The 16,572-nt window shown below is 35.9% G+C and overlaps 1 protein-coding gene and 1 long non-coding RNA gene across 5 annotated transcripts in view; one reads left to right on the top strand and one right to left on the bottom strand.

Annotated features, from left to right (window-relative positions):
• Positions 1–967: 967 nt before the first annotated feature.
• LOC103102461 (elongin-A-like) overlaps positions 968–16,572 on the bottom strand; it is a 61,971-nt gene continuing 46,366 nt past the window's right edge. For 2 of the 3 annotated variants that reach the window (XM_007484098.2, XM_007484100.2), the window contains 6 exons: positions 9,273–9,431; positions 8,978–9,075; positions 7,689–7,869; positions 6,117–6,225; positions 2,800–2,909; positions 968–1,311 (listed from right to left, as the gene is read on the bottom strand). In XM_007484098.2, the coding sequence (XP_007484160.2) occupies positions 1,238–1,311; positions 2,800–2,909; positions 6,117–6,225; positions 7,689–7,869; positions 8,978–9,075; positions 9,273–9,431 (731 nt within the window). In that variant the 3' untranslated portion in view covers positions 968–1,237. The remainder of the gene's footprint in view (positions 1,312–2,799; positions 2,910–6,116; positions 6,226–7,688; positions 7,870–8,977; positions 9,076–9,272; positions 9,432–16,572) is intronic. The other variant, XM_007484099.2, reaches the window with a different exon arrangement.
• Positions 12,421–16,572, top strand: part of LOC103103243 (uncharacterized) — a 30,022-nt gene continuing 25,870 nt past the window's right edge. Inside the window, exons 1-3 of one of the 2 annotated variants that reach the window (XR_008916574.1) lie at positions 12,421–12,534; positions 12,655–12,752; positions 14,995–15,231. This is a non-coding gene — a long non-coding RNA (uncharacterized LOC103103243). Of the gene's footprint in view, positions 12,535–12,654; positions 12,753–14,994; positions 15,232–16,572 lie in introns of those variants that run through there. The other variant, XR_462586.3, reaches the window with a different exon arrangement.

Raw genomic sequence — 16,572 nt, 5'->3', positions numbered from 1 at the left:
AATAATTCCAAAGAAAATCATTAAATCTCACGGATTTGGTTCAATATAAACACATAGTACATAATTTCAGTTGAATATTCATTTTTGCTCCATTATCTTTCTATGTTACTCTTCTTTTATAGTAGTGGTGGTTGTTACTATTTAGATGTTTCCATTGTATCTGGCTCTTCGTGGTCCTATTTGGGGTTTTCTTGGCAAAGATATTGGAATAGTTTTTTTTTTCTTCTTTAGCTCCTACTCTTATGGACATCCAATCATATTCTCCTTAGACATTGTAAACAAATCTTTTCTTTTCAATGCCAACCTTCTTCAAATAGTTGTCTACAAGGCTAATTAATGTCTTTTTGATAGTGTTGCTAATCATGCTGGAAAGCATTCTAGAATTATGCTAACACAATGAAATGGAAGACTATAGAAGCAGAACACATTTACAATCAATCATTCTCTATATAAGGTTTCATAATACATGTATGGTTCAAAGGAATTATAACATTTGATATTGACCTTCAATGCCTGAACTAGTATTAGAGCCTTGAGGTCTCCATCCTTTGAATAAGATCAGTCTCATCCAATATCCCATAGACTGATGATGTACTGATGCATTTGGTAGTTTTCCTGAACTGAATTTTTCCTCTTTTTTTGTCATAAGCAGACAAGGGCAATATATTGCAATATATTAAGAAATAAAGGTAATATAAAAACAAATACATTAACAAAATATAAAAGTAAACAGATTTCATAGGATTCTCCCCCTGGAAAAACTCTAATTTTCCCCTAAAGTGGTTAACTGCCAAATAAGCAAGATAGATTCTTATTGAATCAGCTAAAATAGGGAAACTTTTGAAAGTCTGAGACACCATAAGAAAATAACCATTTAAATGCCGATGTGCCAGATGTCATGCTAAATGTATAGAGCATGTAAAGTATATAAGTGCCAAATGTCTTAAAAATAAGTAGCCAGAACACATGAATTTGAGAATTTATTAGCAACAGAAAAATTGCAGCATGAAGTGATACAGTCTCATTATATTCTCTATCTTGTCTCTTGATCACTCTACCACAAAGAAGCATTGTGGGAGTCCAAGATAAAATGGTATCTACTGGCAACTCCTTTGCTTAAATCATATTTTATATATTGATCCTTGAGGTGGCTAATATGAACAAACAAAATTAACAAGATTTTTACCAGATTAGAAATCCTAATCCAGTTCATACTTTGTACTAGCACTTCTTTCATTCAAAATCTGCTCTGCCATGGTCCAATACGGTTCTTAAATGTCTTCAGGGACTTGGCCATCATAGGAGCAATTTCTAGGGGGGGGAAAGACAATTACATCAAATGCTAGGCTTCTCAATCTGGAAAGGATCCTAGAGGTTCTTAACATCTCAAGTGGTTGGGTGTGAGTGATAAAACACCACATTTCTTCCATCGGTTCCTTCAGAAAATCTAAAGCAGACATTCCTTGAGAAGAATGGAGAAATAGACTGGATATGGAATCAAAGAAGATTTTTGTGATTTGGTTGTTTCAGTTATGTCCAAGTTTTTTTTTTACCTCATTTGGGATTTTCTTGGCAAAAATACTGAAGTCATTTGCCATGTTCTTCTCTAGCTTATTTTACAATGAGGAAATTGATACATTTGGGGTTTAGTGACTTGCTCAGACTTACACAGCCAGGAAGTGTCTGATGATAAATATGAACTCGGGAATATGGGTCTTCCTGAATCCAGGGCTGGTATTCTCTACATTGAACTATCTAGTTTCCCAGAAAAATACACAAGAGGTCATCTATTGCTCTTAGCTAACATCTCAGTGTAGTCCCTCAAGTGAATGGGTACACATAATAGAACACCACATTTTCCATATCAGTTCCTTTAGAAAATCAGAAGCAGACATTTCTTGAGAAGCACAATATGGGAAAGTTGGCTGAATTTGGAGTCAGATGTCCTAGTTTCAGATACTGGGGCACTGACATGCGTTATTTCTCCTCTCTGGGCCTCAGTTTCTTTATCTCTAGAATAAGGGAGGAGGGTTGGGCTTTATGTCTCCTAAACTTCTTTCTAGTTCCAAATGTATCATGCTAACCCAATCCCCTCATTCTGTGAAGCATGACTATAATATTCTAATGTGAACACCATTAATGAAAAGCTAAAATGTTCCTGGCCCTTGAACAAAATGCATCTTGCAATCCCTTATACTAACTTGAGCCATTTAAAAAATCTAATTTGTATTTTATATAATTATAATTAAATAACAATGATTTCAATGACATACAGAAATTTAGGTGAGGAAATTCCCTCTCCCAGTGTAGATTACAACTTGCCCTGTAACTGCTAGAACAAGGAATTCTTGGAGAATTGTCAGTGACACTAAGCATGTTAAATGGTTTTTTCAGGGTCTTAAAGTCAGTATGTGTCAAAGGTGAGACTCTGAATCCAAATCTTCCTGATTTTAAGGTCAGCTCTTTATCCACTATGCAGTCATGTCTGACTCTTTGTGACCTGATGTGGAGTTTTCTTGGCAAAGATAAAGGTTTGCCATTTCCTTTTCCAACTCACTTTAAAGATAGATGAGAAAGCTGAGGCAAAAGGTGTTAGGTGACATGCCCAGGCTAATAAGTGTTGTGAGGGGAGATTTAAGCTCAGGAAAATAAGTTTTCATGACTCCAGCCCATCAGTGTATCCACTATACCACCCACCTGCCCCCTATGCCCATAATTCAACACTCCCTCTAAATCTGAGCCATAAAATCTGAGGAATGTAAAGAAGGGGGGGAAAGACCTTAGCTCAGGAAGACTTACTTTTCACCTTTTTTGCATCTTGCTGTGACCCTCCAGAAACACTGGCATTTGTGGATGCTACATTGTCACTTCCTGAATCACTCCTCTCTCCATTTCCAAGCTTCCTTTTGCTGAAGAAAAAAAAGAAAAAGATTAATTATGTTTCCCTCTCTTGGCAAAGGTGGAAGTAAGAATGTTTGTAGGTCTCTCAAGTCAAAAAGACAATTACATCCAGAAGTCAGCTTATGTTTTACTAACTCCTCCAATCCTTATAGTCTGAAAGGGTTTCGGTGATCCTGACACCTAACAGCAGATGCTCCAGAGCATCCCTGCCTGTTGTGTTCCTGAGAAACTTAGGGGTAAGAGTGACCTCTAGTGGGCACATTAGTAGATAAGCAGAATTAGTTAGAAAATACAATATTGCTAATCTCACTGAGGGTGAAAAGTTGAGGGCAAATCTACAAGGACCAGAGAGAGGAGATTCTCCAAGATTGTGCATGTGAAGGAAATGTAGAAGGTGAAGAAGAAAATGCTAGAAAAATGTCTTAAACGTTTTTCTCTTTTCCCTTTTATTTTCCTTTCTGTATTTTTTTAATATAAGATGATGGACTAAGAGCTAGAAGGGAGCTCAGAAGTCATCAAATCCAATCCCCTTTTTGACAAGTGAGAAACTGAGGGTGCAGTAGGTTAAGTGATTTGCCAAAGATTTCCTCTGGTAGTAGGTAGAAGTGGGATATGAACTCATGTCTTCAAATATCAAAGCTTCTGACTCTTTCTACTATACTATTTATTTTCTAAATATATCTTTCCATCCTCCTCCCTCCCCATAGCCCAATGAACCAATTATTCCTTATAATCAAGATTTAAAAGAAAAGGAAGGGTAGCTAGGTGACACAGTAGATAGATAACCAAGCCTGGCATCCAAAGGACTTGGGTTCAGATCTGACCTCAAGCACTTCTTAGCTGTATAACCCTGACTAAGTCATTTGACTTTCATTTGCCAAGCCCTTGCCCTTCTGTGTTACTAAGAAAAGGGTTTAAAAAAATAAAGGAGTGAAATGGTAGATTAGCAAAGTCAAAACAGTAACCGAGTCTGTTAGTGCATGCATTATTCCATATCCACACTGTCCCTAACTTTTAAAAGGGAGGAAATGCATATATTTTCTCAAACACTTCTGCTTTTTGAAAACAAAAATTCAATAAAAAATTTGGGGTGGGTATTCTATCTTAATATGGCATGGAAAAATCCCTCTTAAACACCCTCAAATAATATTATTTGATTTAAATAATAAGATAACTTCATAAGCATCCCCTTCCATTTTAGAATCAATAATGTATATTGATTCCAAGACAGAGGAGTAGTAAGAGTTAGACATTGGGTGTTAAATAACTTGCCTGGTATACAGATAGGTAGTAGCTGAGGTCACATTTGAATCTAGGACCTCCAGTCGCCCAATCTGGTTCTCAATCCCCTGAGCCACCTAACTGCCCCATTGCCTTTTTTTCTTGTCACATAACCTACCTAGCTTACCTCATCTAATCACGGAGGTATGAAGTAGTGCCACTATTTTTAAAACAGTTAGATAGGAGATAAATGATAGAGACAGGGAGACAAACAGAGATATTTAGAAAGTCAAAGATCTATGATTTCATAAGAGTAAGGAAATCTTGGGATACCCTCTACCCATACAGATTGGAACCTGCTCTCTGATTTTTCTGGTGCCTGGGGAACCATGAGGTTAAGATAGTCACAAAACTCACATCACCAATATATGTCAGAGATGGGATTTGATCTTAGGTCTTTCAGAATTCAAGATGGAATCTTTTTTTAACCTTATCTTTCATCTTAGAATTATAAGGGTAAAAATAAGGAGTAAGAGAGAGAAAGGGGTACAAACAGAGACAAGAGCCAGAGCCTCAGAAGCCTGCCTACTTGAACTCCAGCAAAGACCCCTCCTGGCCCATTTATAGCCAAATCTAAGCCAGGACATAAGAAAAGGGAACCCTGGAAAGATTAGAGAATGCTGGGAGATGTAGTCCTCAGGGTACAATTTTTTAAAAACACACTCCCCCCCCCCAGGAACCATTGGGAGACCAGTCTCCCTAATGGATCATTTTAAACATAACCAACTTAAAACTAAAGAATTTTAACTAAAAGTACATACAGTATTATAGTTTCTAAGGAGAAATTACAATAATTTGGGTATAAGAGGGAAAGAAAGAGAAAAAGAACAAAACCAATTTGGGGGCAGCATTCCCCTTTGACATTAAAGTATACATTCAAAACAAATGCATTTAACCCCCCAAAGTTCAATGCAGCACATCCAAAAGTTCACTCAGGATCTTTTGGAGCAGCATGTGGTCTCTTTGGGCTACTTCATGGCACCGTCTGTAAGCAGTTCATTTTTCCAGATTCTGGGAGGTAGAAAGTCTTTTATTCTAAAATTACTCTCAAAGGAGGCAGCTGGGTAGCTCAGTGGATTGAGAGCCAAGCCCTGAGATGGGAGGCCCTAGGTTCAAATCTGGTCTCAGACAGTTCCCAACTGTATGATCCTGGGCAAGTCACTTGACCCCCATTGCCTAGCCCTTACCACTCTTCTGCCTTGGAACCAATACACAGTATTGATTCCAAGATGGAAGGTAAGGGTTTAAAAATAAAAATAAAATTACTCTCAAAAGAAATTAAAGTTTCAAAATAAGATAATAACACATTCCTCCCTGAGGAGGATATTGACAAACATAGAAGTCACACAGGGATACATGGCTGAGGTATGAGGTATATGAATAAATTGCCAAAGAAAAATATCAAAAACATCACAAAAATCCAAATAAAAGAGAAAAAAAGTAAATAATGTAAGGGTAAAAATAAGGGGTCAGAGAGAGAAAGGGGTGTGAGCAGAGACAAGAGCCAGAGCCCTGGCAGCCTGCCTACTTGAGCCTCAACAAGACCCCTCCTGGCATGGAATCATCCCATTTATAGCCCAACCTATACCAGGATATGAGAAAAGGGAACCCTGGGAAGAGTAGAGGATGCTGGGGGATGTAGTCTCTGGGGTACAATTTTTTTAAAACACACAGAATTAATACTAAATATCAATTTCAAGGCAGAAGAGTGGTAAGGGTTAGGCAATGGGGATAAGTGACTTGCCCAGGATCATACAGCTGGAAAGTATATAAGACCACATTTGAATCCAAGACCTCCCATCTCTAGCCCAGACTCTCAATCCTAGTGCCCCCCAAAATCAACTCTTTATCCCCTATGTTATCCTAAAAATATACCTTCCAAAAATGAAATACTCTGTGACACCCAGTTCTACCAGTACATTCCTGATACTCACATAAGCTTGTTTAAAGGAACTTTGGATGAGTCACAGTTCTCTGGATGATGTCTGAGTTCTCTGGGAGGCTTTGCCATACCCTGGACATAGGCCATTTTGATTTGACGCCCTGAATACGAGGGAATGGGAAGAACTTAACATACAATGCAGCTGGTGTTGATTTAATGGCCAAGGACTTTTTTGTTTCTGACATATAGAGTGATAAACAATAATTTTCCAGCCTAAAAGAGAACTAAAGTTTTTGTAAGTTTAATTGCTATATGCAAACTTTTTTAATATGCAGGAATAAGAAAGGATTATATAAGAAATATGAACCAGATAAATACATTTACAAAATACAAATATACATACAAATACATCCACATAAAAATTTCAATGTAGGACAAAAAAATCTGATAAAGGATCAAACCCAGTCTAATTTCTGGGCAGTATAAGATTTTCAAATAAAATATGACTTACTAAAGTACATAATATTTGGAAGTCCAAAGAATTGACCCAAATTTCCTCTGTAATAAAGGGGGAGGGGGAGCTTTCCAGGAAATTTACCAAAATGGAAAGAGATCTGGCTTGGAGTCACAAAACCTAGGTTCAGATTCTGCTTCTGACACTTATGACCTATGTGTGACCTTGTGTTAGTCTCCTAAATTCATCTCTTAAACAAAGGAGTTCAAATGGATAGACTCTGTGTTCCCTTCTAGCTCATGTTTATGGTTCAATTTTTCTGTCTAAATGTTCTAGAATCATTCATGCTTATAACTGGCACAAGGAAAGTTATTTTTTAAAGCACCTATCTGGATTAGATGCTAACTATATGACTATGAAGAAGTTTACTTCTCTGACTCAGTTTCTTCACCTGGAAAATCAGAATCATATCTTAGAAGAATGAACTTCAAGGCCAGCTAGTCCAATGCCTCATTTCACAGAAGAGGAAACAAATATTGGGAGGTTAAAAGAATTTCCCAAGATCCACAGGCAATAGAGGGGCCAAGATTTAAATCTGTGTTCACAGGAGTCCAGTCCAATAAACTGTAAGCCTTTAAGCTGAAGGATTTTATAAACTTTGAATCAATTATTACTTATATTTTCTTTTTTGGATATGCAGTGATCCTAGGAACAAGTAAAAGTCTCATAATGAATAATGTAAGTGCTTTGGAAAAGTTTTCTCATGATATCCATTCCCAGAGTAAGTTTAATTTTAGAATAAACTAAAAATAAATTTAAAGTAAAAACTAATGATATATTAGTTTGTAACTATAGTTACATGTAACAAGTTAGGGTTTTATAGGTGTGGGGTAGAGTTAGAGATGAGGGTTATGATAATGTTACCAAGAAATGAGAAAAAATATTAACAAATCATTTAAAAATACACAGGAGAAGAGAGTTCAGAAGGGACATATGACTGCCACATTAGGTATATTATTTTTAAAACAAGCTGTAAAGAATGGAGATCCATAGTTTCCTCTTTTCCTAATCTTCATATTAACATATTCATATTGATGTTTGTGTCAAGTTTAAAATAATGGAAAGGAAAATTCCAAAAGAGGAAAACAAGTGAAAAAAAATGTTTATTACCTTTGGGTTTTTCAGATTGGGACACAATAATATTCTTCGTAAGGGTCTTCAGTTTTTCCTCTCTTTGCTCAAAAAGCCTAAAGTACATTTCACGCCATGATTCATTGTCCTGGTGCTCCTCATTTTTAAATTCTCTCTGGCAGTGCCTTTTCCACAAATGATCAGCCAGTTCGATAAAGGTCTTGGAAAAGGAGAGCAGCAAAAAGATTCCATTAATGACTCAAACTTCCCCAGCCTTCTGAGATATCATTTCAATGGATAGTCCTACCTATTGTATTAGATAGAGCCTATTGGACTTGTAGTCAAGGACCATTAAGAGGACCTGGGTTTGGAATCCCTGCTTTGCTTCAGAATAATGTTTTATGACTCTAAAATCCTTGCAATAATGTAATTAACCAAATTATAGCATAGTCAAAGCTTCATGCCCTGCTATTAAAGGTTAAAGTTAGAGAGGGGATTGATTATAGAAGCCAATGATCTGCACTTAACTTGAGAAAAGATGATACTTCTGCTTTATAAATACATTGGTTTTACAAATCTTGTTTAAACCTATTAACATACTGAAACAATTGAACAGCAACAACATTCATAGCTATACTCGAGCAACTAAGTAGTTCAGTGAATGGAGCGTGGGAGGCCTGGAATCAGGAAGACTCATCTTACTGAGTTCAAATCTGATCTCAAATATTTACTAGTTGTAACTGTGGGCAAGTCACTTAACCCTGTTTGCCTCAATTCTTCATTTGTAAAATAAGCTAGAGAAGGAAATGGTAAATCACTCCAGGATCTTTGCCAAGATGGACAGTAATTAATTATCAAAGTGTCACAAAGAGTTGGTCATGACTGAATAACTACTGCTATCTAGCAAATGAGGGGATTGAACTAGATGTCCTTCCCCTGGTCCCTTCTAGTTCTAAGTTAATGATCCTTTTTGACTCTGGGTCTTCTTACTCCACATATATGCTTTAATTCTACAACTACTGACATGTAGAAAGGAAATTCACCAAGGCACTAAATGATGGCGCTTGGTAAAAATCAGAATTTTTGCTCTACAAAAGAACAGAATATTTAGATTTGCCAAATTCTCCAGTGAAATGTTTTTCAGTGTACCAGAATTTTATCAAGAATTAGAAAAAGGCACAGATGCTGAAACCCCACTATTTCTTCATTTCAGGAAAACCCAAGTCCTATATTTTTATAAGGGAAAAGAAAGGTGTTTTCCCCCTTTGCCAAATGGTACCATTAAAATAGCAATATAAAGTCAAACGATACATCCAGAGAATGTTTACCGGATTATAATCCTCTAGTCTTGACAATTGCTTTGGGGTACAGCATTCCAACACTGGTTCAAGGATGTCAAACGGGACGCCACCGACTTCATGGAGCACTGTCAAACAACACAGAAGACTTTAGATTCTCTGAATATTCTTCACTACCAGCCACTTTCCTATTCAGTTCAGAGAGGCTGTCTTTGACGGGTACATATGAAACAAATGTTGTACTCTATACATAAAGGACTTTGGATTGTTAACTGATGGATGAGTACCAGCAGTTACATAATAAGAAACATGAAAAAATACTCACAGTCAATATTGTTTTGAAGTACATGGATACATTGTTTGTATAAAGAAAGCATCTTTGGTAGTGAAGCCATTTTAGATCCTGAATAAACGTGCATTTTAGAATTCAGTCTTCGGCCAGTAAATTGACCAGCATCACTGCCTTGGCAGTGCTGGACCTCTGCTAACCATGTTGCAAAAATGACAAAGGAACAAAAGTTATTTTATCTCCAAAGACAGATATGAAAAGCATTTATCATTGAAGCTAAGAACAGCTTCTGCAATTGGCACTCCAAAATAATTAGAACTTTGAGAATTAAATCTTCTCTGTACAACATAATCCACTTTGTCATCCCTGAAGATTCATATTCCATCTTATAGTGACTGCTCCTGTTATTTCTAGTTCCCCTTCTCTGAAAATGTACCAGTCAGTTCCACAGAAGAGGATTAGGTCCAAACAAAAGCAAATTTGGGCTCAATAAGGAAAAAAATTTTCTAATGATTCATAGCTGCCCAAAATTATAGATTGCTTCCCAAAGATGCATGTTCCTTTCATAAATGTAAGTATGCCAGTAGAATCCAGATGAACATCTGCTGAGGATGGTATAGAAGGGAAGGTATCTAGTAGGTAGGAGGTTGGATTAGATGACCAAGGTCCCCTTTGCAATCAAAGGTGCTATAATTGTTCACAAATGTCTTGCTCTCTTCCTCCAAAATATACACTGATCCATTTCATCCTAACTTTTAAAGGTCAACTAAGATTTCCTTTTCTCTAAAAAGTCATCCCAGACCCTCACATCCAATCAGTAATGATCTTTTCTTCATCCTACAACACAAAGAACTTTGTTGGTGCTTCTCTTAAACACATGTGATTTCTTGTATGTTGTGTGTGTGTATGTCCATAGAAGTGGAGATCAGCACCTCAGACTAAGCCATAAGCTTTATGAGGAGAGGAACACTATCAACCCTAATTTTCCATATATTAATTATTTGTTGAATTAAAATTATTAATTAAAATTAAATTTATTATAATTATAATTTAAATAACTACATAATCAAATAACTTAGTCAACTAAATTATATTAACATAATTAGCTTAAATTATATGAAAACAATAATTATATAAATGAAATTTTATCATTTAATTTGATTAAAATTAAAACAAATTATGTTTCTTTAAATTACAGTGCTTATGAAAATATTTAAAATAATTAAACTCTTGATTAATTACAAATTATTTGTTGAATTAATAATCCCCTTTCAAGATTTACTGAGTATAACATGTGGAATAACAAAAATCTGGAGCCCTCTTTCTATCCTCAGATCATTTTTCCTGATCACTTGAAGAAGAAAGGAGTTTTCAAGAATCACTGAATAACATATCTATCAGGTGAACTGTAATCCTTTTAGGTACCTCTATTTACAGAATTCTTTTTTATATTAGAAAAAATATTTTCTTTTTGGTCCTGGATCAGTAGGATTAGCTGGTTACTAAGCTGGAGATGGATCTATGAGGTAGGGAAAGCAGGTAAATTTTAGGATAAGTTATAGCATAATTTGCAAATGGACAAAAGGGTTTAATCTCATCCTAAATTATTTATGTTAGATGTTATAAAGTGTTTTATTCATTGAGAGGTTAAAAGATTTGCCACCCCCAAAAAAATTTTTTGTTGTGTGTGCTCCAAGATGGGAAAGGGAGGCAGAAAGCAGGATGTAGGTAGGAAAGAGGAAGACATCTTTTTTTTTTTTATTAAAATTGAAAAAAGACCTAAAGTCTCCTAGAGCATTTGATTTTTTGCCTCTGTATTACATTTATGTCTGATTATTATTTCCCCCATTAGACCACAAGTTCTTTGAAGGTCCAGAGCCATATCTTTATGAATCTTTGAATGACCCTAGAACCTAGAATCAAAGCTGCCCTTGGCAGAGTCATCAATAATTCTCCCCAGAGTAGCTTCAATTTCAATGGCTACCACTGTTCCCAAATCTTATTAAGTCTATCCCCTTGGTGTAGCTTCCTTCATCTAAGACCTTCTCTTTCTCCTCCCCCAACCCCTTTGAGGACAAGGGCTAAACTTTCTGGGAATCTAGCTGACCCCCAATGTTATCATTCCTGCATTAGAACTATACTTTAGACTAAAAGACCCTAATGTAAGGGATGGGATGAAGCTTGGAATGACTCCAAGAGGTATTTAAACAACCACTGGGAAGTTGGAAAGGTGAGTCACATCCCAAAACTAAGAGGGTTTGTTTCTAAAACAATTATGCCTCCTCCTTCAATAATGTCCCCACTGGGGCTGACAGGTGGTACAGTGGAAGGAGTCAAGTAGACTTGAGTTCAAATTTAGCCTCAGACCCTTACTAGCTGTGTGACCATGAGCAATTCACTTCCCTCTATTTGTCTCAGTTTCCTCATCTGTAGAATGAGCTAGAGAAGGAAATTATAAATCACTCCAGTATTTTTTGCCAAGGAAACCCCAAATGGGTCACCAAAAGTTGGACATGACTGAACAACAAAAACATTTCATTTTATTATAAGATTTTCAAAGTATTACTATATATATATGTGTGTATATATATATATATATAACTTCATTTGATTCTCATGATGATCCTGTGAAAAAGGTACTATTATTTCTATTTTAAAGAAGAGGAAACTGAGACTGAAAAGTAATTTGCCCAGGATCACATAACTAGGAAGCATTTGAGAAAATATTCAAAGTCAGGTCTTCCTGACTTCAAGTCCAGCTCTCCACAACTATAGTATCTCTTAAATCTATTCCTCCTCTCTATTCACACTAATAATATATCCCTGTTCACATCCTCATTGCCTCTCACTTAGATTACTAAAGTTAATCTCCCATTTTTCCCCTCTGGATTAGATACTTCATAATCAGTCAAAATCTTCCCTTAAAAGACATCCAATCTCATTAATCCTCCACTCTAAAACAAGCCTTCGTTGTTTTCTTATAGAATAAAACAAACTCCTTAGTTTCACGTGAAATACTTCCATAATTTGACTCCAACTTACCTACACAGCCTTAGCTCATTCTTTTTCCCTTCCAGTACTCTGGTTATCTGGCCAAAGTGAATGACCAACTGTTCTCTTATTTCCTGCTGCCACCCCACCTTTATGAAGTCACATAGGTGATTCCTGCCTATCTGTGGAAATTCTTATCTTCCTTCAAGCCCAACTCCAGTATTACTTCTCATGTGAAGTCTTCCCTGATTCCCCATCCCACTCTCTTTTCACATATCTAATTGAAAATGATTCTTTCCCTTCTCAGGTATTATATACTTTGTCTGGACCTCTGATTTATCGTTCCTTCATTCTACTTCATTTCTCCCACTCTACCATATAAATTGCTTGACAACAAGGACTTTTAACAACTTATGTATCCCACCAGGCATTGTCTACATTGGATAATGTAGTGAATATAGTGAACTAAATGCCTCTGACAAGTGAACTCAAAAGTGATAACTGCATCTGGTTTGCCCGTTTTAAGTGAGTCTCAATTTTTTTTTTTATAGTTCTAGAAAATGGTGTGTTTGGGAACTATGGTTCACATAGCTAGAATTGGAAGGCACTTAAGAGGTTTCTAGTCCAATCCCTTGATTTTACAGATGAACATTTTCAGCAAACCATTGAAAATGAGATATTAGAACAGGGCAGAGACATTGGGGATAGAGATATAGATTGGGTGTCATTTATATAGAGATCATTGAACAGAGAAGGTTGTCTGGGTAAAGAGAAAAAGTATATCTTGAAGGAAGAGAGCCAGCATCAGGGATATGAAGGATATTCACATTCTGGAGGTAAAAAGGAGAAAGAGGAGTTATGATGTAGCTTTAAGAAGAAGTAGGAGGTTTCAGGAGTTTCAGAAGAAGAGAGAACATCCAGAAGGGGAAACAGAATAGCAAAAGTGTTAGAATACCACAATTCTTATAGTATTAACAAAACATTGAACAGTTGGTACTCTAGTTGGATTAGGGGATGGATAATCAGTCCTGAAGTAAGGAGGGCTCATCTTCAAGCATTCAATCTGGCCTCAAACACTCACTAGCTTTGTGACCCTAGGCAAGTCACTTAATTCTATTTGCCTCAGTTTCCTCTTCTGCACAATGAAATGGAGAAGGAACTGACAAACCATTCTAGGATATTTGCCAACAAAACTCCAAATTGGATCACAAAGAGCCATACATGCTGAAAAACAACTGAACAATATTCTAAATGTGCTTCAAAAATCCACTAGAAAAAATTATCCACATTCACATAGGATCTAATCTATCTATGAATTCATTGTGGTTGGTCCCTCCAACCATAGCCAATCCATACTTGTTCATCATAAGATGATAATAGCTAATATCTATATAGTACTTTAAGTTTTTATAAAGTAATTTACAGGCATTTCATTTTATCACCTCAACACTACTCTGATTTGGTGCAATTATTTTCCCTATTTAATAGATAAGGAAATTGAGGCAAACAGAAGTCAAGTGATTTGTTCATGGCCATATAACTAGTAATAATCAAGACCAGAATTGAACTCAGGTCTTCCTGACTTTGGGATCAGTGCTTTATCCAACAAACCATCTACCCTGCCCCAAGCAATGCTCATCTAGATCTTCCAATAAATTCTCCAAAGACAGCCCCATATATGCTATGAACCTTAATCATTTCCCTTTAACATCAAGAGGACAGGATAGGATAGCAGAAGAATACAGGTTTTTTCCATTGCTTATTCATTTTCACTATGGCACTCTTTCCCTTGGATCATATTCCTTTGACACCCTTTTCTATGAGTTTTCTTCTGTTATGGGTTAGATCCTAGTCATATTCACCTTGTGCCTAGTAATAATCATTTTCAATTCTTTGGAGGCTGCAAAAGCTCATAACACATAATGATATGATACCAGTAGAATGCTGACAACAAAAAGATGGGTCTTTGTTTTGAGTCACTAATTGGGCTTTGTATTTTCCCAAAAGCAACTCAGCCCAATCTCCATCTCCCACGTAAATCTAGCTCCAACTCATTTCTCTCCAGGATTTGTGGAGTGATGGAGGAGCTCTGCAGGTTGTCCATTTCATCTCAATGCCACAATACAGATTCATCCACTTAATTTTTCTCAAGTGTAAAGTTAATTCAAACTCTCAAGACATTTTGGCTCTTGTCTAAGGGGCTGAACACTACTAGCACAATGCCATTGGCAAATAGGATGAAATAGCCTAATTCTGTCAAATTCAAAAAGAAGACCACTAAATACATAGGGACTCATGAAAGTTGCATATCGGTTTAGAAAATCACATTTTAACATTATCTATATTCTACCATATTTTTATTTACTTTGTTAAATACTAATTAGTGTTTGACAACTCTTGAGGTCTCTATTAAGACGCTCTTAGGTCAAGTGGCAGGTTAGGGGGAAGGAGGCTCAGTGGATTGAGAGCCAGGCCTAAGGATGGGAAATCTTGGGTTCAAAGCTGGCCTCAGACACTTCCTAGCTAAGTGACCCTGGGAAAATCATCCAGTATTGATTCCAAGATGGAAGGTAAGGGTGTAAAAAAGGAGACTACATTAGGACTCTTTCCACTGATCTAAAGTGGATCTAACTGTGCTGGATATCCTTCTCAAGTGCAAAGAGTTTTGGCAAGCATACTATACTTACCTGATATTAATGATCAAATCCATATAGAATAATGTTACCTATATTTGAAAGAAATATTACATATTTTGGTGGCTTTACAGGAGACATCTTGCTGGAAGGAAGCCTTTAAGATGAACTTTTACTCTACGGAATCAAAAATTGTTCCCCCCATGATTAATAACAAGCACAGTAAAGTCTTACATTCAAACATCTTTTAGTCAATTGAAGAGAGGTAAATATGTAGCCTATTGTAGAATTCTTGCCTCCTCTCCACCAATAAACAATTTTCTTGATGATAGAAATAATGCTATAAAAATCTTTGCAGATTTATTTGTATTTTTTTCTATTTGTTTTCCCTCATTTCCAACATAATCTTTAAAGACCCTTAGGATGACTTTGGTTAGTCAAGTTGCTCAAAGAAGCTTTCCTTTTTTTCCATTTACTGCTTTTTTTATGAGGCAGTATTCTTCATAAATTTTCATCATCCTTTTCCATAAGATCTTAAACTAGTTTACTTCCTAAACTGGGGTTGGCCTGGGTTACTCGCTCTACACTTAACAGATTAGTCAACTGTTGGGTAACTCAAGTATGTTAGGTTTCTTTTTTATGGCAATTCATTCATACTTTTTATAACTTCTTTATGAAATTATAGTAAATATATTTGCATTAATTTTATCTTTGCTCTAATAAAAAAGGGTTCTGCTTATGTCACAGTACAGAAAATGATTAAATAGATTTATATCCTCTCTGCCTATAAATTTTTTTGGTCGTCAACATTTTATTTACAGGTCAGAAGAGAGATATATCTTACTCTATATACTGTAGGTTCCTCATTTTCTTTGTTATGTTGTATTAACTTTGATCTTTGATCTAATAATTTGACTATATACCCAAAAAATAAATTCAGGAATAATTCTTATAACAATAATAAGTCCTTTTCCATCCCAGTAAAATATAAGCAACTTCATTTTTAATATTGTTTTGTGTTTCACCTCCAACATCTATCAATTCTCTTCTCAAAGAAGGTAATATATAGATATACAAATCTGTACTCATATATAAACACACACACACACACACATTTGTATACACACACAAATACACAAGGCAGCTAAGTTGCACAGTAGATAGAGTATCAGGCCTAGAATCAGACTTCTCTTCATGATGTTAAATCTCTGGCCAGACATCTACTAGCTATATGACCCTGAAAAAAAAAAAAAAACTCTGGTTGCCTCAGTTTCTTCATTTGTAAAATGTGCAGGAGAAGGAAATTGCCAACCATCTTTGCAAAAACAACAATAAATAGGGATCATGGAGAGTTGGACATAACAAACAACTAGACAGCAACAACACACACAGAGCTTCTGCATAGTCTTAAGTCTCTGGCTTCCTTATATTTTTCTACAATCCTTCTCTATTTTCTCTTAAACTTAAAAGTCATTGTGTGTTCAAAATACACATTGATTTAATTTTGAGGATCTTACTCTTCATCCTCTGAAATAGAGGTTGGTATATAGATGATTTTATGGCAATCAATTTGCAAAAACTAATCAACATATTAACAGATTACAAATATTCCATGAAATCATGCTTCCTTTTGCTTTTGGACAAACCATAAACAAACTCTACTGATTCTTTTTATTGCCTCGGGAAAGCATGTGAGATGTCTTTGTTTAGCT

Source organism: Monodelphis domestica, chromosome 2 (assembly GCF_027887165.1).
Source record: "Monodelphis domestica isolate mMonDom1 chromosome 2, mMonDom1.pri, whole genome shotgun sequence".
Taxonomy (NCBI): domain Eukaryota; kingdom Metazoa; phylum Chordata; class Mammalia; order Didelphimorphia; family Didelphidae; genus Monodelphis; species Monodelphis domestica.
The sequence above is the reverse complement of the archived record's forward strand: the minus strand, read 5'-3'. Positions and strand labels throughout refer to the sequence as shown.